General features: G+C 43.0%; 1 protein-coding gene across 1 annotated transcript in view; it reads right to left on the bottom strand.

The window, feature by feature from the left end:
- Positions 1–16,667, bottom strand: part of LOC102266908 (uncharacterized) — an 85,975-nt gene that overhangs the window by 36,115 nt on the left and 33,193 nt on the right. The window contains 13 exon segments of the mRNA XM_070382034.1: positions 170–253; positions 748–846; positions 2,049–2,087; positions 2,090–2,120; positions 3,196–3,225; positions 3,227–3,279; positions 3,775–3,873; positions 5,088–5,159; positions 6,224–6,307; positions 6,803–6,901; positions 8,115–8,186; positions 9,239–9,322; positions 11,511–11,579. Coding sequence (XP_070238135.1) covers positions 170–253; positions 748–846; positions 2,049–2,087; positions 2,090–2,120; positions 3,196–3,225; positions 3,227–3,279; positions 3,775–3,873; positions 5,088–5,159; positions 6,224–6,307; positions 6,803–6,901; positions 8,115–8,186; positions 9,239–9,322; positions 11,511–11,579 — 915 coding nt within the window.

The raw sequence follows: 16,667 nt of genomic DNA, 5'->3' as shown, positions 1-16,667 counted from the left end.
GATCCTCACATCACCACCGTGTGTTACCACTCCAACACTCTGAATGCCCACACTCATGGATTCTTACAGAGGTTTCTTTAAATAGGCACTGTGATTGAATCATAGACCGGTGGTTCTTTTTCTCAATCTAGTGCCCTCTCCTCTCCCCAGAGTTGCAGAAAGTTCACACCTGTAGCCACACCGTCGATGATACTTGTAACCACATCTATTACTGAACGCTTCTCAGGTCCCCTTCTATGGCTTGTCTCCACACCTATGAGAGACAGGAAATTCCAACAGATTCAGGAAGCCTGGGACATGAACCAAGTAAGGATCTAATATGCAAATAAAATAGTAGTCAACACTGGACAAGAAAAGGGACAAATATGGATAATAAACAATAGTCAAAAGGGGACATGGGAAAGGGCCTGGAAACTTTTCTAATAATGTCTCAGCTTTGGTATCAGGAGTCATCCTAGACAGGGCTCGTTCTTACATCTCTTGCAAAATATTCAACCCAAATTTTCTAATTATTTTTCATGAAAAAAGAATCCTCATTATTTGACATCTAAATATTCTTTCTTACCCAAAGTAAGAGATTAAAGACATGTTTTTAGATTTATACATCTTGGGGGAATATGGACAAAATTCACCATGAAAATTTATGCACTGTTGAGGTTTCAAGAATTAGGCTTATTGATTGAAGCATTGGTCATTGATCACAATCTCAGTGTCATTCCCTCTTTCCCGAATGCAGAATCTACAAACCTGTATTATCCTCACTGAGTGTTGAGTATTCAATATTGAGTTTTGGGAATTCCTCTAGTGTATGGTTATCGAATTGTATTCTGGAAATCATCACCTGACCTATGAAAGAGAGTAAATTTCAAGAGTTTCAGGAGACCTGGTCCATGAAACAGGAAAAGGATCAAGCATGGATAAGAAAATGACAGTCAAAAGACAACAAGAGAGAGGGCCTGGAGACTTTGGTTATATTGTATCAGCCTTGCTCCCACAGGCTATCCCACAAGGGCTGTTTTTCTTGTTTCACTGCTGTGCGCTGCTGCATGATTCAACCTCTTTTTATTATTTTAGTAATACAGGAATAAACATTATATGATAAAGAAATATTTTAACTTGGCCAAAGCAAGTAGGTACGTAGAGAAATTTTTTCAGATCAACACTTTGTGGTGAAAAATGGACAAATCTGGCCATGATTCATGTAATAAAGACTTTCCATTCATAACTCTTCATCTATTCAAAGAACTCATGGAATATGTTTCCCCTGTTCTGATGAGGAACCTGCAGATGACTTGCCCAGGATACAGGCCTGTGTGTCCTGGTCAGGACTAGATACTGCCATGTCACAACCCATTTGATACACTACTGATTGGCTTGGAACTCGAAAATACAGAAAATTGGTGACAGTTTCCAGACCAGGGTCTCACTTTCTCTACTCACCTCTCCCCAGGCCTCACGTGAGGCCTCAAATCACAGAGGAGGGTGAGCCTGGGTTTTTTGAAAAAAAATACGTGGATTTTCCACCAACCATCCAATGTCCAACAGTCAAGGGCAGATGACTGTCAGTTAACATCTGATACCATATCTGTGGAGTTAGTGCCAATGCCACAGGTTGAGTTATAAAGACTGTTCTGACTTCAGATGCCAGCCATGTGGCCTCGCATTATGCTTCTGACCAAGTGACTGAAAGTTGAACTTTTCATCACTCCAACTCTATGCTCAAAAACTCAGTCGAACCAGAAACCAGACTCAGGAAATCTTTTACTCACTGTCCTCACTTTAAGTTACAGGATAAAATCAGAAACAGTGAAATGGAGATGTTTTAGGGCACAGGAGGAGTGAAGATAGGTGGAGCATCCATGCCTTCCTGAGCAGAACACCCTCACCTCAGGACCATTTGCTTTGCCCTCAACAAACTCTTTGATCCAATATTTATGGATTTTTACTGAGGTTTCACTCAATATACATAAGTATTGAATCTTCAGCCAGAGGTACTGATCTCAGTCTCAGTGCCCTCCTCTCTCCCCATAGGTGAAGAAAATTCAAACCTCTAATTGCTTTATTGATTATTTCAGCCAATCCCGTTAGTATACTGGCTCCCTTTGTGACAATCTTGGTACCTATGAAAGAAAAGATGTCAAATTTTTCAGAAACATTGGACCATGAACCAGAACAAGTTTCAAATATGGAAAATAAAATCATAGGCAAATGTGGACAAATGAAAAGGCTTGAGATTTGCTAATATTGTACCAGCCTTTGTCCCAGGAGCCCAAGGAAGCAGGTAGTGAAATCTTTTCATGAATCTCTTCTGGTGGAAAATGACCAAACTTTGCCATGAAATGAAAATAAGCTGTTTAGTTTTATGACTGGTAAATTTCAAAGAACTTATTTAGCCTGATCTACTGTTCAGATGAGGACTATAGATGACTTGACTGAGGACACATGCCAAGAGGGTGATATGGTCCAAACAAGATATTTCCCTGTCAAACCCACTGGATATACTATCCTTTTCTGTCAGGAACTCTGAACATATCAATAAATGCTGAGAGGCAGTGTCCTACTTTCATTACTCCCCAAGTTAGTGAGTAACTCACCTCCCAGGATTCATCCCAAAAGCACAGGAGAATGAGTCTGGGCTTCCCTGACACCAAATCTGTGGTCTCTAGAAACAACATGCAATTCCTCCAAACACCCACTGGGTGTCCAAAAGGCAATTTAATTCTGACAGCAAATCCATGGGGTTAGTATAGATTGTGTAAGTTGAGGGCTCAGAACTGTCCTCAGCTCAGATGCCAGCCATGTTATCCCGAGTCACCCTGATTTGATAAAGTGTCTAAAACTGGGAAGTTCCATTACCCCACTCCATGTTCAGTAACTCAGTAAATCTGATGACCATACTCAGGAAGACCACTCAATTGGGTGTCATGTTATCAAAAAGAATACATCCTGGCACAGAGAAACGAGTGAGAAGTTCAGCGCAAAGTGGAAGTTGAGGTGTGAGGAGCCTCCATGCCCTAGAGAGCACAGGATCCTCACATCACCACCGTGTGTTACCACTCCAACACTCTGAATGCCCACACTCATGGATTCTTACAGAGGTTTCTTTAAATAGGCACTGTGATTGAATCATAGACCGGTGGTTCTTTTCTCAATCTAGTGCCCTCTCCTCTCCCCAGAGTTGCAGAAAGTTCACACCTGTAGCCACACCGTCGATGATACTTGTAACCACATCTATTACTGAACGCTTCTCAGGTCCCCTTCTATGGCTTGTCTCCACACCTATGAGAGACAGGAAATTCCAACAGATTCAGGAAGCCTGGGACATGAACCAAGTAAGGATCTAATATGCAAATAAAATAGTAGTCAACACTGGACAAGAAAAGGGACAAATATGGATAATAAACAATAGTCAAAAGGGGACATGGGAAAGGGCCTGGAAACTTTTCTAATAATGTCTCAGCTTTGGTATCAGGAGTCATCCTAGACAGGGCTCGTTCTTACATCTCTTGCAAAATATTCAACCCAAATTTTCTAATTATTTTTCATGAAAAAAGAATCCTCATTATTTGACATCTAAATATTCTTTCTTACCCAAAGTAAGAGATTAAAGACATGTTTTTAGATTTATACATCTTGGGGGAATATGGACAAAATTCACCATGAAAAATTTATGCACTGTTGAGGTTTCAAGAATTAGGCTTATTGATTGAAGCATTGGTCATTGATCACAATCTCAGTGTCATTCCCTCTTTCCCGAATGCAGAATCTACAAACCTGTATTATCCTCACTGAGTGTTGAGTATTCAATATTGAGTTTTGGGAATTCCTCTAGTGTATGGTTATCGAATTGTATTCTGGAAATCATCACCTGACCTATGAAAGAGAGTAAATTTCAAGAGTTTCAGGAGACCTGGTCCATGAAACAGGAAAAGGATCAAGCATGGATAAGAAAATGACAGTCAAAAGACAACAAGAGAGAGGGCCTGGAGACTTTGGTTATATTGTATCAGCCTTGCTCCCACAGGCTATCCCACAAGGGCTGTTTTTCTTGTTTCACTGCTGTGCGCTGCTGCATGATTCAACCTCTTTTTATTATTTTAGTAATACAGGAATAAACATTATATGATAAAGAAACATTTTAACTTGGCCAAAGCAAGTAGGTACGTAGAGAAATTTTTTTCAGATCAACACTTTGTGGTGGAAAATGGACAAATCTGGCCATGATTCATTAACAAAGACTTTCCATTCATAACTCTTCATCTATTCAAAGAACTCATGGAATATGTTTCCCCTGTTCTGATGAGGAACCTGCAGATGACTTGCCCAGGATACAGGCCTGTGTGTGGACTGGTCAGGACTAGATACTGCCATGTCACAACCCACCCGATACACTACTGATTGGCTCGGAACTCGAAAATACTGAAAACTGGTGACAGTTTCCAGACCAGGGTCTCACTTTCTCTACTCACCTCTCCCCAGGCCTCACGTGAGGCCTCAAATCACAGAGGAGGGTGAGCCTGGGTTTTTTTCTGAAAAAAAATACGTGGATTTTCCACCAACTATCCAATTCCCAACAGTCAAGGGGCAGATGACTGTCAGTTAACATCTGATACCATATCTGTGGAGTTAGTGCCGATGCCACAGGTTGAGTTATCAAGACTGTTCTGACTTCAGATGCCAGCCATGTGGACTCACATTATCATGTTTTGCCAAGTGACTGAAAGTGGCACTTTCTATGACCCCAATACCATGCTCAAAAACTCAGTTGAACCAGCGACCAAACTAAGGAAACCTCTTACTCACTGTCCTTACATTAAGGTACAGGATAAAATCAGAAACAGTGAAATGGAGGAGAATTTTAGGGCACAGGAGGAGTGAAGATAGGTGGAGCGTCCACGCCCTCCTGAGCAGAACACCCTCACCTCAGGACCATTTACCACCCCCCCGCCAACAAACTCTCTGAGCCAACATTTATGGATTTGTGCTGAGGTTTCACTCAACAGCCATAAGTACTGAATCGTCAGCCAGTGGTACTGATCTCAGTCTCAGTGCCCTCCCCTCTCCCCATAGGTGCAGAAAGTTCAAACCTCTAATTGCTTTATTGATTATTTCAGCCAATCCTGTTAGTATACTGGCTCCCTTTGTGACAATCTTGGTACCTATGAAAGAAAAGATTTCAAAAATTTCAGCAATATTGAACTATGAACCAGGATAAGTTTCAAATATGGAAAATAAAATCATAGGCAAATGTGGACAAAGGAAAAGGCTTGGAGATTTGCTAATATTGTACCAGCCTTCGTCCCAGGAGCCCAAGGAAGCAGGTAGAAAAAACTTCTCATGAATCTCTCCTGGTGGAAAATGACCAAACTTCGCTATGAAATGAGAATAAGCTGTTTAGTTTTATGACTGGTAAATGTTCAAAGAACTTATTTAGCGCTTCTTTATTGTTCAGACGAGGACTACAGATGACTAACCTTAAGTCACAAGCAAGAGGGTGGTATGGTCTGAACAAGATACTTCCCTGTCAAACCCACTGGATATACTATCCTTTTCTGCCAGGAACTCTGAACATATCGATAAATGCTGAGAGGCTCTACTTTCATTACTCCCCTGTCCGCAGGACTCACCTGAGCTCCCAAAGCACAGGGAGAGTGAGTCTGGGCTTCCCTGACACCAGATCAGCGGTCTCTCTTGAAACAACATGCAATTCCTCCAAACACCACTGGGTGCCCAAAGAGCAATTTAATTCTGACAGCAGGGAGTTAGTATAGATTGTGTAAGTTGAGGGCTCAGAACAGTCCTCAATTCAGATGCTAGCCATGTTATCCCGAGCCACTCCTGATTTGACATGTGTCTAAAACTGGGAAGTTCCATTACCCCACTCCATGTTCAATAACTCAGTAATCTGATGACCATACTCAGGAAGAGACCACTCACATAGGGATGTCATGTTTTCATGAAGGATGAATCTAGGCACAGAGAGATGAGAGAGTAGCGCAAGGCAAAGTGCAAGTTGAGGTGTGAGGAGGCTCCATGCCCTGGAGAACACAGGACCCTCACATCACCGCCGTGTACTACCACCCCAAACACTCCCTGAGTGCCCATATTAGTGGATTCTTATTGGGGTTTCACCAAACAGGCATTTTGATTGAATCATGGGCCAGTGGTGCCTGTTCTCAATCTAGTGCCCTCTCCTCTCCCCAGAGTTGCAGAAAGTTCACACCTGTAGCCACACCATCGATGATACTTGTAACCACATCTATTACTGAACGCTTCTCAGGTCCCTTTCTATGGCTTGTCTCCACACCTATGAGAGACAGGAAATTCCAACAGTTTCAGGAAGTCTGGGACATGAACCAAGTAAGGATCAAATATGCCAAATAAAATAGTAGTCAACACTAGGCAAGGGAGGGAACAAATATGGATAATAAACAATAGTCAAAAGGGGACATGGGAAAGGGCCTGGAAACTTTCCTAATAATCTCTCAGTTTTGGTATCAGGAGTCATCCTCCACAGGGCTCTTTCTTACATTCCCTCTAGAACATTCATCCCAGGTTTTTCTAATTAGTTTTCATGAAAGAATAATACTCATTACTTGACACCTAAATATTTTTTCTGCCTAAAGTAAATAGTTAAAAAATTATTTAGATTAACACATCTTAGTGGAACATGCACAAAATTCACCATGAAATATTTATGCACTGTTGAGGTTTCAAGAAATAAGCTTATTGATTGAATCATTGGTCATTGATCAAAACCTCTGAGCCCTCCCCTCTTCCCTGAGATGCAGAAGCTACAAACCTTTATTTTCCTCACTGAGTGTTGAGTATTCAATGTTGAGTGTTGGCAATTCCTCTTGTGTATGGTTATCAAACTGTATTCTGGAAATCATCACCTGACCTATGAAAGAGAGTAAATTTCAAGAGTTTCAAGAGGCCTGGACCATGAAACAGGAAAAGGATCAAACATGGATAAGAAAATGACAGTCAAAAGACAACAAGGGAAAGGGCCTGGAGACTTTTGTTATATTGTATCAGCCTTGCTCCCACAGGCTACCCAACAGGGACTGTGTTTCTTGCTTTCCAGGCAGCTGTCCTCCTCTGTGGTTCGATATCTTTGGATTACTCTCAATAATACAGGAATAAACATTATTTGATAAAGAAATATTTTTACTTGGCCAAAGCATGCAGGTAGAGAATTTTTTTCAGATCAACACTTTGTGGTAGAAAATGGACAAATCCGGTCATGAGACGTGAGTAAAGTCTTTCTGTTCATAACTCATCATCTGTTCTAAGAACTCATGTACATGCTTCCCCTGCTCAGATGAGGAAACTGCAGATGACTTGTGCCGGGACACGAGCATGTGGGTGGACTGGTCAGGATACAGTATTCTCATGTCACAACCCATTTGATGCACTATTGATTGGCTAGGAACTCAACAATACAGAGTACTGGTGACAGTTTCCAGGTCCACATGCTTACTTTCACTACTCACGTCTCCCCAAGCCTCACTTGAGACCACAAATCAAAGGAGAGCGTGAGTCTGGGTTTTGTCCTAATGCCAAATACGTGGTTTTCCCCCCAACCATCCAATTCCCAACACCCAACAGGCTCTCACTGTCCATTGATATCTGATACCGTATCTGTGGAGTCAGGGCCAATGCCACACATTGAGGTATCAAGGATCCCCTGACTTCAGAGGCCAGCCATGTGTTCTTGAGTTATCATGCTTCTGACCAAGTGACTGATACTCGAAATTTCCCTCGCTCCACCTCCATGCTCAAACACTCAATGGAATAAGCGACCAATCTCAGGAAAACTCTTAATCACTGTTCTCAAATTAATGTCCAGAAAAAAACTCAGAAACGGTGAAATGGAGGAGATCTTTAGGGCATGGGAGGAGTGGAGTTAGGCAGAGCATCTATGCCCTCCTGAGCAGAGCACCCTCACCTCAGGACCATTTGCTCCCCCTTCCTAAGCTCTCTCAGCCAATAGTTATGGATTTGTGCTGAGGTTTCACTCAACAGGCATAAGTATTGAATCGTCAGCCAGTGGTACTGATCTCAGTCTCAGTGAGTGCCCTCCTCTCCCCATAGGTGCAGAAAGTTCAAACCTTTAATTGCTTTAGTGATTATTTCAGCCAATCCTGTTAGTAATCCAGCTCCATTTTTGACAATCTTGGTACCTATGAAAGAAAAGATGTCAAATTTTCAGAAATATTGAACCATGAACCAGTAAAAGTTTCAAATATGGAAAATAAAATTATAGGCAAAAATGGACAAAGGAAAAGGCCAGGAGAATTTTAATATTGTGCCAGCCTTTGTCACACAAGCCCAAGGGAGCAGGTAGAGAAATCTTTTCATGAATATTGTCTGGTGGAAAATGACCAAACGTGGTCATGAAATGTGAAAAGCTGTTTAGTTTTATGACTGGTAGATGTTCAAAGAAGTCATTTACCGCTTATCTGCTGTTCAGATGAGGACTATAAATGACCTGATGAGACGTCATGAGGCTGATAGGGTCTGAACAAGATACTTCCCTGTCACAACACTTCTGCCTCTGAACATACGGATAAATGCTGAGAGCCTTTGGGTTCAGTGTCCTACCTTCATTACTCCCCTGTCCGCAGGACTCACCTGAGCTCCCAAAGCACAGGGAGAATGAGTCTGGGTTTCCGACACCAAATCTGTGGTGTCTCTAGAAACAACATGCAATTCCTCCAAACACCCACTGGGTGTCCAACAAGGCCATTTAATTCTGACAGCAAATCCAGGGAGTTAGTATAGACTGTGTAAATTGAGGGCTCAGAACAGTCCTCAGTTCAGATGCCAGCCATGTTATCCCGAGTCACTCCTGATTTGACAAAGTGTCTAAAACTGGGAAGTTCCACTACCCCACTCCATGTTCAATAACTCAGTAAATCTGATGGCCATACTCAGGAAGACCACTCACATAGGGATGTCACGCTATCATAAAGGATAAACCTAGGCACAGCAAAATGAGTGAGATGTGCAGGGCAAAGTGGAAGTGGAGGTTTGGGGAGCCTCCACACCCTAGACCACACAGGACCCTCACATCACATCGTGTGTTACCACCCCAAATGCTCCTTGAAATGCATATTTATGGATTCTTATTGAGGTTTCACCAAACAGGCATTTTGATCGAATCATTGGCCAGTGGTGCCTGTTCTCAATCTCAGTGGTCTCTCCTCTCCCCAGAGTTGCAGAAAGTTCACACCTGTAGCCACACCGTCGATGATGCTTGTAACCACATCTATTACTGAACGCTTCTCGGGTCCCCTTCTATGGCTTGTCTCCACACCTATGAAAGACAGTAAATTCCAACAGTTTCAGGAAGTCTGGGACATGAACCAAGTAAGGATCAAATATGCAAATAAAATAGAAGTCAACACTGGACAAGGGAGGGACAAATATGGATAATAAACAATACTCAGAAGGGAACATGGGATGGGCCTGGACACTTTCCTAATAATGTCTTAGCTTTGGTCCCAGTGCTCAACCTACACAGGCCTGTTTCTTACATTCCCTGCAACACATTTATTCCAGGTCTTTCTGATTATCTTTCATGATAGATGAACACTCACTATTTGACACATAAATATTCTTTCTGGCACAAAATAAGTAGTAACGGAAATTTTTTCAAATTTTTTTAGATTAACATATATTGGTGTACAATGTAGGAATTCAGCATGAAATGTGATTTATTTCCTCATACATATGAATGGTAATCTGTTCCAAAACCCATGTAACATGTATCCCCTGTTGTGATGAGAAAATTGCAGATGACTTGTTCCAGGACATGGCATGTGGGTGGCAGGGCCAGGACAAGATACTAGCATGTTATAACCCATTTGATACACTCCCTGATTCTCCCAGGAACTCTGGAAATACAGATAACTGAGATCAATTTCTGGTTGCAATGTGTACTTTCATTGCTCTCCCTTTTTGGAGCATCACCTGAGCCCCAAATCACAGGGGTGAGTGATTCTGCATTTTTCCCTGGCACCAAATATGTGGTGTCTCTACCAACAGCAACCAATTCCCCAAACATCCACTAGGTGTCCAACAAGTCCATTTACATCTGATGGGAATCAATGGAGCTATTGCAGATTCTGTAGGTTGAGGGCTCAAGAATATTCAGTTCAGATGCCAGCCATGAGACCCCATGTCAATCATGCTTGTGACCAAATAATTAAAATGGGAGGCTTGCAGGTCCATGACCCCATCTTCAAATTCAACAACTCAATAGAACCGGTGGCTGAACTTCGGAAAACCATTGCTTGCATTCCCAAAATAGAACTCGAGGCAGAAAAATGGAAGAGATGTGCAGGCAAAGAAGGAGGGAGGTGTGCCCAGCCTCTGTGCCCTAGTGAGCACAGCTTCACATCAGCTTCCTGTATTCACCAACCCACAAGCTCTCTGAGCCCAGTTCTTATGTATCTCTCCCTAGGGTTCACTAAGCAGGCATGTTGGCTGGAGTATCAGCCACTGTGATTGATCTCACTCTCAGTTTCCTCCCTTCTCCTCAGAGGTGCTGGAATGGCAGTTGTTGAAAATTGTAAACAGTAAATGCATGCTTGTGATTTCTTGGACACCAACCACATCTTGAGGTTCCCTTGAGTTGCCTCTTCTGACTCATCTCATAACATCTAATGGCAGGAAACCCTAACAGTTTTAGGAGACCTAGGCCATTAACTAAGAGATGGTACAAATTTGAATCTTTTTATTACAATACAGGGCTTTCCTGGTGGCTCAGCTGGTAAAGAAACCGCCTGCAATGCAGGAGACATGATTTCTATATGTGTTGAGAAGATCCCCTGGAGAAGGCAAAGGGATCCCCATCCCAGGATTCCAGCCTGGAGAATTCCATGGACTATACAGTTCATAGAGTTGCAAATAGTTGGACGTGACTGAGCAACTTTCACTTTACTTACTTTTATTACTACACTATAGTGAGGTTCAGGGACATGACAGGAACAGGAATAGAGAGTCTCCAAAATGGGGACCCTGGTCTGGTAGAGTTATATATGTATAAATTGTAATATATATCTTCATGAGAGTCAAGGTATCAGTGGAGTTAAACCTTTGCAACTTAAGTCTTCCCTGATGGTCCAGTAGATAAGAATGCACATGCTAAGGGAGGGGACATGGGTTCTGTCCCAGGTTGGGAGGATTCCACATGCCTTGCAGGAACTAAGAAGGTGAACTGCAACTTATGAGCCCAATTCCTAGAGCCCTTGCTCTGCAGCAAAAAAGCCACTTCAACGAGAAGCCCACACACCACAACCCGAGAGTAGACTGCGGAACTAGAGAATATCCTTCCATAGGGAGGAAGCCCAGTGCTGCCAAAACCAAAGAAAAAACAGACAGTACCCTGACCATGACAGGAGAAATCCAGAGATGGTTGGAAATACCACTCCACACCTGCCCTTCCATGGACTTCTATCATTTTCCCAGAAGCTGTAGAAGAGAGGTGAGGCTGGACCTACCTTCATCCTGGATATGGTGTATATTCAGCGGGGTGCTGTCCACCAGGATAATCAGGAGGACGAGAAGGGCTGCGGAGAGACAGAGGCGTCTCATCTTGGTGGCCTTGCAGGAGGGCTCCTGAGGATGCTGGGGATATACTGAGCTTTAATATCCTGGCTGAGGGGTGGGATCAGGTGATGAGGAGGGGAGTGGGCAAGGGGAGGAGTTGGGTCAGTCCTGTTTATTGCATAATCTCCCTACCTAACCATGCCTCCTGCTTCTGTCTGCAGGGCTCAAAAGCCCAGTAAAGAGCACTTCTCACTTGATGCCTGTGGGTCTCGTGTAAACACAGATTGTGATCAGAGAGATGGAGTTTGTCCTATATGGACAGTCAGGGAGCATCCCAGCCCCTACAACAGCACCTGGCATGTGATGAATGATAAGTAGGTGGATGAGGACAGATCAGAGGACAGATAAGTGACCAGCAGTGTGGTAACCACGTCCTCCATTTCAGCCAGCTGCAGGTGTCGTCTCATCTGGACCTCGATGTCCTGACCCCCCCCCACCTCAGATGACAACTGTGACACAGGTCACCTTCCTACAACCATTGCCACAGCTTCTCTGGTGGATGGACACTTGCACTTTACCAGACATTGGTCCAGGAAGGGACTTAGCTGGTGAAGGTGCTGTTGTCTTGGGCAATAACCCTGTTTATACATCAAAAAATGAGTAATGGGGGTGGCTGAGGGGAAACAGGAAGCTGAATCTGTCTCCACAGCATGTCCAGCAGTCATCCCTCACCTGGTTTCACCAACAGGAGAGCGGTCTCCCTGAGTGGACATCAGGCAACCTCAGAAGAACACCGTATCCACCTAGTTCTTCCTGCTCTCTCCCTCTCTGTCGATAGGACCATAGGACCTCAGTTTGGGTACCAGCTCTGCATTTTCTTACCTTTTTCCCTGAGGATTTAAACCTCTCAGAACCCCAAGTCTTCAGGAATCACATGAGACACGTGCTGTGCACCCACGTGGTTGCCATGGAAGCAATGGATGCAACAGCCATATATTCCTTCTCCCGAGAAGGCAAAGTCCTTTCTAGTAGTAATAAAAACAGTAATGAGTAATTTCTCCAGGCAAAACTTCGATTCTTTAATGTAACTAGCATTATCCTAGACACATGAAATATGTAGTTCATCTAATCCTAAAAAATCTTTAAATAAAGGGGGAGAAATTGTTGACATATCCTTGTGTTACTGAGGAGGGACCTGAGATATAAAGAAATAAAGCAATTAGCTTATATCATAGCTTGTAGAGAGAGGATTTGGACCCAGCGATCTGACTTAGAGGCTGTGCACATGCACTCTGCTGCACTGCAAGCTGTAAATTAGAGTGCACACATGCCACACCCACCATCCCTTCACTCACTCTTGTTTATTACTTGTAGTTACAAACATAGAACAGCATTGAGAATGGCGGGAGCTCTCAATACCAACAACAGTGGGTTACTCACAAAACAAGCCACTGTGGGTCAAGGGTATACTCTCTCTGAGACATTCCACGTGCGTGATTTCATTTAGCCTCATGTCAATCCTACAACATCTGGGATTCTCGCCCTTTGTCAAGCAGAAAGCAGAGGCTCATAAGTAAATCTACTTGCTCAGGACACACAGCCTGCTGATGGTAAAACAAGGATTCGCATTCATGAGGCGCTCCAGCCCTGCCCTTCTTTCTGAGTCAATCTCTGCATCTGAGACCAGGGAGTAGCTGAGACTCTCCCCTCAAATAACTCCTCTTTTCTCCCTTCTCATTTCTCATCAGTCTATCTTTCTCTCTCAATGTCCTCCTCTCCTGGTCTTCCTCACTATGGTCCTCATTACAGGTCCCCCGGATCCACAAGCCTCGTAATAGGCCAGTTCTCGCTCCAGCTCCCCGTTTCCTTGCTCATGGAAGTGTGGTCATTAATTAGAAAGCTCCCTGGTCCCTGAAGGCCTCTTTAGAGAAACTGAAAGACAGGAACAAACAGTCACTGTATACTGGATGAAGATAAGCGGTGCCAACCCACTGGGACCCCAGGTCATATCTCTGCTTCTGTTCCTCAGTATCTCCACCTGAATAATGAGAATCTTCAATTCCATGGTAATAAGGCCACATCTTCAAATGATGGAATGCACCTGGGGCAGACAGGAGATGTTTAGATATTTGAGATGCTGTGCCGTTGGAGAGGTATGTTCATACCTGCGTAATAGGTGATTACTTTCTTGCTACATGATAAAACAGCACCTGATATTTTGAACCCTGTAGTATGTTTTTCCAGATTATATTCAAGATTAAGAGGGGATGTATCCTTAGGATGCACTTCTGGCTAAAATATAAAAATATATGCTTCGTTAACTACAGAGTTCATTTTATAATTTTAGGCATTTATAAAATTTCATGGTGGGACATTTCATATAAAGTTTTTCCTCCAATTAAAGTAAATAAATTTATATTACAAAATTTTTTTATCAATGCAGGACAAGTAAACAAACTGGCATCACAGTCCCGGTATTTAAAAAGGACCATGGGTTTCAAATGTGAGTGAGCATCAGAATCCCTGAGTCATTTGGTCAAATACCGATTTCAGATCTTCATTTGGAGAGTTTTGATTCAGTAGCACAGGTTGGGACCTGACTAGCTGCATCAACAAGGTTCCCAACGTGCTGAGGGTGCTACTCAAGGGGTCACACTTGGAAAACCATGAACTAAGCAAAGAAGAGCAACCGTTTTCTCAGGAAGGGAGCATTCTCTCACTTTCCATAATCTCCACCATTCCTTATTGTCCACCTGCCTCCACACCCACTTGGAATACTTCCATTTACATTACTCACCTGTCCAGGTGGGCATTTAAAATTGTTACCTGTGATGTGGGCTCACAGTAAGTGTTGATAAAAAGATACCTTGCTCTTCTTTAACAATCTTATCAATTAAGTAACATTTTTCCTTTTTTAGAGATGAAGATACTGAACCTTAGCTATGGAAAAGTGACTTTCTGGAAGACAAACAGATGAAAACCAGGAGGAAGACACTTGCTTATTTTTCACGTGTTTCCAGATATTTCAATTTCATTAATACACAAACAAATGAACACAACCCATGGAAATCTATTTGATATTAACACAGATGATGCATCAAATATACTGGACGTAACTTCATGAGTGTCACATTATATTTACAAGAATAGGAGGTTATGCCAGCCTCTCTAGCACATTAAGGCAGCCACATTCCAAGGCTCTCGAAGTGCTGGTGGGGTGGAGGATGAAGGTAAGGATGCAGTGAGGAAGACGCAAGAATCAAGAATTCGCATCCCAGGCTCTACTCTTACTGCTTCATGAGGAGCTTTTCTCCTGCATTGTTTCCATCCTTACTTAAACATCTGTGGACTATCCTCTGTGCCTGGAGCTGTGCAGAATTCTTTGGGAACTCTCATGGTGCTTAGAATCATGGTGCTGGATGAGGCAGGAGTAAAGCAAGTAGTCAAGTATGGGAGAGAGGAAAGAGGCAGATTTCTGCTGAGGTTGTAGGGTTGAGAAGCAAGAGGGAAAGGCTGAATGTTATCACAAGCAGCCCTGACTGGGTCCTCCTTGGACTTCAGCTTCTCAGGGAGCCCAGTTCCCGTGGCCTCTGCAAAAGGAGAGGAACTTGCTGACTGAATCTCTGAAGCCTCAGACCTGGACACTGTGTACCTGGACATGACCTTAAAGCATCCTGGAAATGAGCAACCACAGTGCTCTCAATATCACAATGACCACCAAAAAGGAAGTGAATTTTTGAGCTGAGGTGGGGGTAGAACTACAGACCTGCTCTGTGGCTGGCTGACTTACTCTTCCCACCCAAGAAAGGGGAGCATGAGAATAAGCTCAGATTATCAGGATGGTGCTTCTAGGGCTGACCATTTGCCAAGCTGGCCCCTGGAGGACATGCTCAGCCCATGATTTCTAAGGGCACTGCAGCCACTTCTCCCAGGAGGCAGCAAGGAAATAGTCACTGTGGGTGGTTTGAGGAGTGCATACCCTCCTGAGCTCCACCTCTTTTCCCAGTCCTTCCCCTCTCCCAATTCTATACCTGCTACCTTATCCAGGATAGGATAGCACCCACAGGGTCTTAGCACAGCCTGGTCCCCTTTGTAATCTTTTTTCTTAACATTTTAGCTCCCATATAAAAAATCCCAGAACTGGACTTGGCGTTGCAGCTGTGTCTGGTTAGTGTGGCCTTGCAAGGACCCCTGTATGGAGGTGCCAGGCACACATCAGCCCACAGGGCTATAGGGATGGGAGGATCTCGGTGAAATATGAAGATGGTCAACACGGCTGGGTCCAAAAGGCCAGTACAGAAAATACCAGTTTGTATGCATTAGAGACTGGTGGTGGTGCAGGTGAAAAGGCCGCTTCATATCCTGTTTTGTTAGATATTATTATTCATGTTTTTAGGCTTCTAATCAACAGGGTAATATTGTAAATAATTGAATATCATTACTGATATTTATACATGAATTGGCTTGTTGACACTGATTAGCTGCTAATAGAACAAAAAGAAAAGGTACATATTAAGAATATTCTCCAAGTGTTAATGATGACTGGAGCTGGACAATGGTCCATCAGTTTATAATATTAATATCTGTACGAATATAGCTGAAAGCTTCCAGTATAAAAAAGAGAGTGTGAAGGCATCATGATTTAATGGAGGAAGGCATGGAAGCAAATCCCCCACTGCATTCACATCATGGGCACTCGAATCAAGGAATATTGTGGGTATACTGATACTTTGACTTATATAAGAAGTATTAATTGGTCTTTTAACCATTCCTGGAAAAGAGTGTCTAAAACAATTGGATTTCCTAGGAAATGAAAGAACCAAGGGAGTCTTTCATGATGTGAGGGAGGTCACTAGCAAAACCTCAATCTAACCTTAGAATGGAGGTTTGTTGCCTGGGTAACTAATACCTGATTTGGTGGTTGAGTCATTTGTTGTTGTTGTTGTTTTTAATTTATACATTTTTTTATTTGTAGGATAATTGCTTTACAGAATTTTTTTATTCTCTGTCAAACATCAACATGAGTCAGTGATAGATATAGGTTTTAATTCCCACTTTCTGCTTTTCTCTGACCCCAAAACTCATGGAGAGTTGAGAGTTTCAAGGGT

The sequence above is a fragment of the Bos mutus genome, chromosome 13 (assembly GCF_027580195.1).
Source record: "Bos mutus isolate GX-2022 chromosome 13, NWIPB_WYAK_1.1, whole genome shotgun sequence".
Lineage (NCBI taxonomy): Eukaryota > Metazoa > Chordata > Mammalia > Artiodactyla > Bovidae > Bos > Bos mutus.
This window is presented reverse-complemented; position numbering and strand designations above follow the sequence as displayed.